General features: G+C 46.0%; 1 protein-coding gene across 1 annotated transcript in view; it reads right to left on the reverse strand.

Annotated features, from left to right (window-relative positions):
• LOC107298266 (2-acylglycerol O-acyltransferase 2-A-like) overlaps positions 1-5,045 on the reverse strand; it is a 25,705-nt gene that overhangs the window by 12,157 nt on the left and 8,503 nt on the right. The window contains exon 2 of the mRNA XM_029286481.1: positions 3,808-3,986. Coding sequence (XP_029142314.1) covers positions 3,808-3,986 — 179 coding nt within the window. The remainder of the gene's footprint in view (positions 1-3,807; positions 3,987-5,045) is intronic.

A 5,045-nucleotide genomic window follows, 5' to 3' on the forward strand; every position in this document is an offset into this window, starting at 1 on the left:
TATATATATATATATATATATATCAGAAATTTCTTTAAAAACGTGATCCCTGGGTAATTCCATATTAGAACAGTGAGAAAACACGAGCACCAGGGAATATGATAAAATAATTTGGTTTAATATTAAAATTACTAAAATTACTAATAAAATCAATTAAAACGCCTAGCTTTCGTCAGCTATCTGCTGACGTCCTCAGGGCAAAGAAGTGTGGGGCGACATTGGAAAGGACCCAAGGGGAAGGGTGTGAAGGCGATATGGAAAGGAAAACGGAAGACGGATCTGAGCGCGCGAAAGGAGACCCTCCATTGACATCTAGCTCTAAAAAAGAAAAATTCCCTGATGTTAGCTGTGTGGATGAGAGACGTGGGAGGGAGCAAGCCGTTACCAAGGAACCGGCGTCAGGAACCTGCCTAGTCATGACCGGCCCAACAACGAGGTCAAGGAGCCGTGCGCACACGCTAGTCAAGCTACAAAAGTGACTCCCATGGACTGACATCTTGAGCCCTGAGGACGTCAGCAGATAGCTGACGAAAGCTAGGCGTTTTAAAATCCTTCTAGGAACAGAAGATCAAATGATAAAAAAGATATATCAATATTTATTAGAACAAGATTTGTTAGAGGAATAGGTAAAAGAAACAATGTTAATCTGGAGTAAAAATTTTGGTTACAGTATTGACCTAGATAATTGGCAATCATTATGGGATAGAAACAGGAGGTTAACGTTAGCCACCTCATATAAAGAAAATCTATACAAGATGTTTTATAGATGGCACCTTCCCCCTACAAGGCTAGCAAAAATAGATAAAAACACCTCACCGACATGCTGGAAATGTAGAAGGCTTCCAGGGACTTACTATCATATGTCGTGGGAATGTTCATTCTTATTCTTATTCTTATTCTATTCTATTCTATTCTATTCTATTCTATTCTATTCTATTCTATTCTATTCTAGTCCAGTCCAGTCCAGTCCAGTCCAGTCCAATTCTTATTCTTATTCTTATTCTTATTCTTATTCTTATTCTTATTCTTATTCTTATTCTTATTCTTATTCTTATTCTATTCCAGTCCAGTCCAGTCCATTCCATTCCATTCCATTCTAGTCTTATTCTTATTCTTATTCTTATTCTATTCTATTCTATTCTATTCTATTCTATTCTATTCTATTCTATTCCATTCCATTTCGGTCCAGTCCAGTCCAGTCCAGTCAATTCCATTCCAGTCTTATTCTTATTCTTATTCTTATTCTTATTCTTATTCTTATTCTTATTCTTATTCTTATTCTTATTCTATTCTATTCCATTCCATTTCGGTCCAGTCCAGTCCAGTCCAGTCAATTCCATTCCAGTCTTATTCTTATTCTTATTCCATTCCATTCTATGGAATGGAATGGAATGGAATCAGTGGTGGGATTCAGCCAGTTTGTACCACTTCAGCAGAACCGGTAGCTAATTTTTTATTGCCCAGGCCCAGAATGGACTTCCAGAAGCGGCATCCACACAGAGAACCGGTTGTTCGCATATTTGAATTCCACCACTGAATGGAATAGAAATAGAATGGAACAAAAAAGAACAGAACAGAACAGTACAATAGAGTTGGAAGGGACCTTTGAGGTCTTCTAGTCCAACCCCCTACTCAGGCAGGAAACCTTGTACCATTTCAGACAAATGGATGTCCAATCTCTTCTTAAAAACTTCCAGTGTTGGAATGGAACAGAACAGAATAGAATACAGAATAATGGGAAAGAACGGCATGGGATGGCATGGGATGGGATGGAATGGAATGGGATGGCATGTGATGGGAGGGAAGGGAAGGGAAGGGAAGAGGAGAAGGAGAAGAGAAGGAGAAGAGAAGGAGAAGGAGAAGAGAAGGAGAAGAGAGGAGAAGGAGAAGGAGAAGGAGAAGGAGAAGAGAAGAGAAGAGAAGAGAAGAGAAGGAGAAGAGAAGAGAAGAGAAGAGAAGAGAAGAGAAGAGAAGAGAAGAGAAGAGAAGAGAATTCTTTATTGACCAAGTGTGATGGGACACACAAGGAATTTGTCTCCACTGCATCATCTCTCAGTGCACATGCAAGCAACAAGCGATAAATCATGATCGTAATCATAAAATACAATCATCATTTATCCTTTAAAGGACAGTAATTCAGTGAGTTTTACCCCATTTTGTGACCTTTCTTGCCACAGTGGTTAGGAACGGTTGCTGGAATTGGGTATGTCTAGTTTAACGAAGAGAAGGACGAGGGGGGACATGATAGCAGCCTTCCAGTATCTCAGGGGCTGCCCCAAAGAAGAGGGAGTCAAGCTATTCTCCAAGGCGCCTGACAGCAGGACGAGAAGCAACGGGTGGAAACTGATCAAGGAGAGAAGCAACTTAGAACTAAGGAGAAACTTCCTGACAGTTAGAACAATTAACCAATGGAACAACCTGCCTCCAGAAGCGGTGAATGCTCCAACACTGGAAGTTTTTAAGAAGAGACTGGACAGCCGTTTGTCTGAAATGGTATAGGGTTCCTGCCTGAGCAGGCGGTTGGACTTGATGACCTCCAAGGTCCCTTCCAACTTTATTATTATTATTATTATTATTATTATTATTATTAGTAGTAGTAGTAGTAGTAGTAGTAGTAGTAGTAGTAGTAACGTGGTTGTTAAGTGAATCTGGCTTCCCCATGGACGTTGCTTGTCAGAAGGTTCCAAAAGGAAACACTGCAACCGTCCTAAGTACATGCCAGTTGCCAAGCATCTGAATTTCAATCAGATCAGCTCGGGGATGCTGCAGCCTCTGTGAAAAGTGCTCATCAGTCGCATTTTTCAGGCCCGTTGTAACCTCAAACGGTCACTAAATGAATGGATGTAAGTCAAGGACTGCTTGTATGAATCTCCCGTCATCTCCTTGACAGCCTCTTTCTCCACCCATTATGCAGCTAGAGGCTCTGCTGCCTCTTATCAGCTCATTCCCTAAGCAGCATCTCTTCATCCCCGTCTCCCAAGGTCTTTCTCCCATGCCATTATACTTCTTCCCTCTAGGGCAGTGGTGGCGAACCTATGGCACGCGTGCCAAAGGCAGCACTCAGAGCCTTCTCTGTGGGCACGCGTGCCATGCCCTGGAAATGGCAACCGTCCCACTTCAACCAGCTGCCCGCTAACTCATCAAGGTCCCACGTGGCCAGATGCATCCCGGCACAGCTGGTTTCCCTCCCTCCCCCATCCCATCCCTCCTGGCCTCACATGCTCTCCTTTTCCCGGGCACGACCCACTGCATCGCCTCCTCAGCTGTCGGCCAGCTGTCCAGCTCAAAGGGGGCTTCTCTGAACTGCTGGTGGAGGGCTGTGGAGCCCCAGAGTGTGCCAGTCGAGGGGCTGGCAGGCTGTGGCTGCTGACGTGTCCTCCTAGACAGCCCCATGTCAGCCCCCATGCAGTCACTGGCCTCTGTGTGCGGGGACCGATGGTGTCAGGCAGCAGCCGCCCCTGCCCCTGCCTCACCTTGCCCTGTGACAATGGCATCCCCGCCCTGCCTCACCTTGCCTCGCCTCACCCTGCAGGATGAGCCTCCTGCCCACTGCCCCACCTGCCAGAGACCCCCTGGATCTCCCCCAACCCTGCCCGGTCCCCACAGGCATCTCTCCCCACGAGCAACATCGAGATGACCACGCCCACCTTGGCTACACCCACCCAGTCTGCCATGACCACCACAGCCACGCCCACCCAGTGGGCCACACCCACCTGGCACCCGGTGATAAATAAGTGGGTTTGGGGTTGCAGTTTGGGCACTCGGTCCCTAAAAGGTTTGCCATCGCTGCTCTAGGGGGACACGTACTGAGATCGGGAAATAATCTTTCATGTATCGCCAGATGACCAAATTCCGCATCCGGTGGGAGCGCCGCCCAGTTTTGCTCGGGGTGTCCCAGTCGAACGCCCACCAGACAGCATAGAGGGCGCTGATCAGCCAGAAGCGTGTGAAGAGGAGGAGGATGAAGACGGCAATGGAGCACTGACCTGGAGGAAGAAAAGGGAGAATTGTTAGGGGTCTTTCTCGTTAACACGTTTGGTTCCCTAATCGGGAATAACAGAATAACAAAGCTGGAAGGGACCTTGGAGCTCTTCTAGTCCAGCCCCCTGCTCAAGCAGGAAACCCTATTCCAATGGTGGCGAACCTACGGTACGGGTGCCAGAGGCAGCACTCAGAGCCCTCTCTGTGGGCACGCGCGCTGTCGCCCCAGTCCTAGGCCTTCAGCTGGGTTTTATGAAACCTTTTCACTTTAGGCTTCCGCCACTTTGTGCAAAAAAAAAAAAAAAAAGGTTCAATTAGTCAATTTCAACTTCTTGCGGGGAAAAAAAAGATCTTGCAAAGTTGGAATTGATTGATTGAACTTTTTAGTCCCACCCAATCTACCACGCCCAGCCACGCCCAGCCAATGGGCCACACCCACCCAGCACTCGACGATGCATAAGTGGGTTTTGGGTTGCAGTTTGGGCACTCGGTCTCTAAAAGGTTCCCTATCACTGCCCTATTCCATTTCGGACAAGTGACTGTCCAGTCCAGGGGTAGTCAACCTTGGCTCTTTTACGACTCGTGGACTTCAACTCCCAGAATTCCTGAGCCAGCCATGGTTGCCTATGCATGGGTTATTAGATGAAGAGACCCAAACTTATTGCAAGTCTCACACTGCAGTGAACAAGGACATGCATTCAATTTCACATCTATTAAGATTGTTGGCCAAGCAGGGACTGTTGTATCTTCGGTTCTTTAGGCATTGAACGAGGCAGAGTGTTGAAACAGCAAACAAGTTTATTAACTCAGAACAGAAGCAGCTCTAAAGGCTGCTGCACAGCTATTTATACTGTTAGCCTCTAGGTCAGGGGTAGTCAACCTTTTTATACCTACCGCCCACTTTTGTATCTCTGTTAGTAGTAAAATTTTCTAACCGCCCACCGGTTCCACAGTAATGGTGATTTATAAAGTAGGGAAGTAACTTTACTTTATAAAATTTATAAAGCAGAGTTACAGCAAGTTAAAGCATATAATAATAATTACTTACCAAATACTTTATGTCG

This window comes from Protobothrops mucrosquamatus, unplaced genomic scaffold (assembly GCF_001527695.2).
Source record: "Protobothrops mucrosquamatus isolate PMUCROS unplaced genomic scaffold, P.Mucros_1.0 scaffold3824, whole genome shotgun sequence".
Taxonomy (NCBI): domain Eukaryota; kingdom Metazoa; phylum Chordata; class Lepidosauria; order Squamata; family Viperidae; genus Protobothrops; species Protobothrops mucrosquamatus.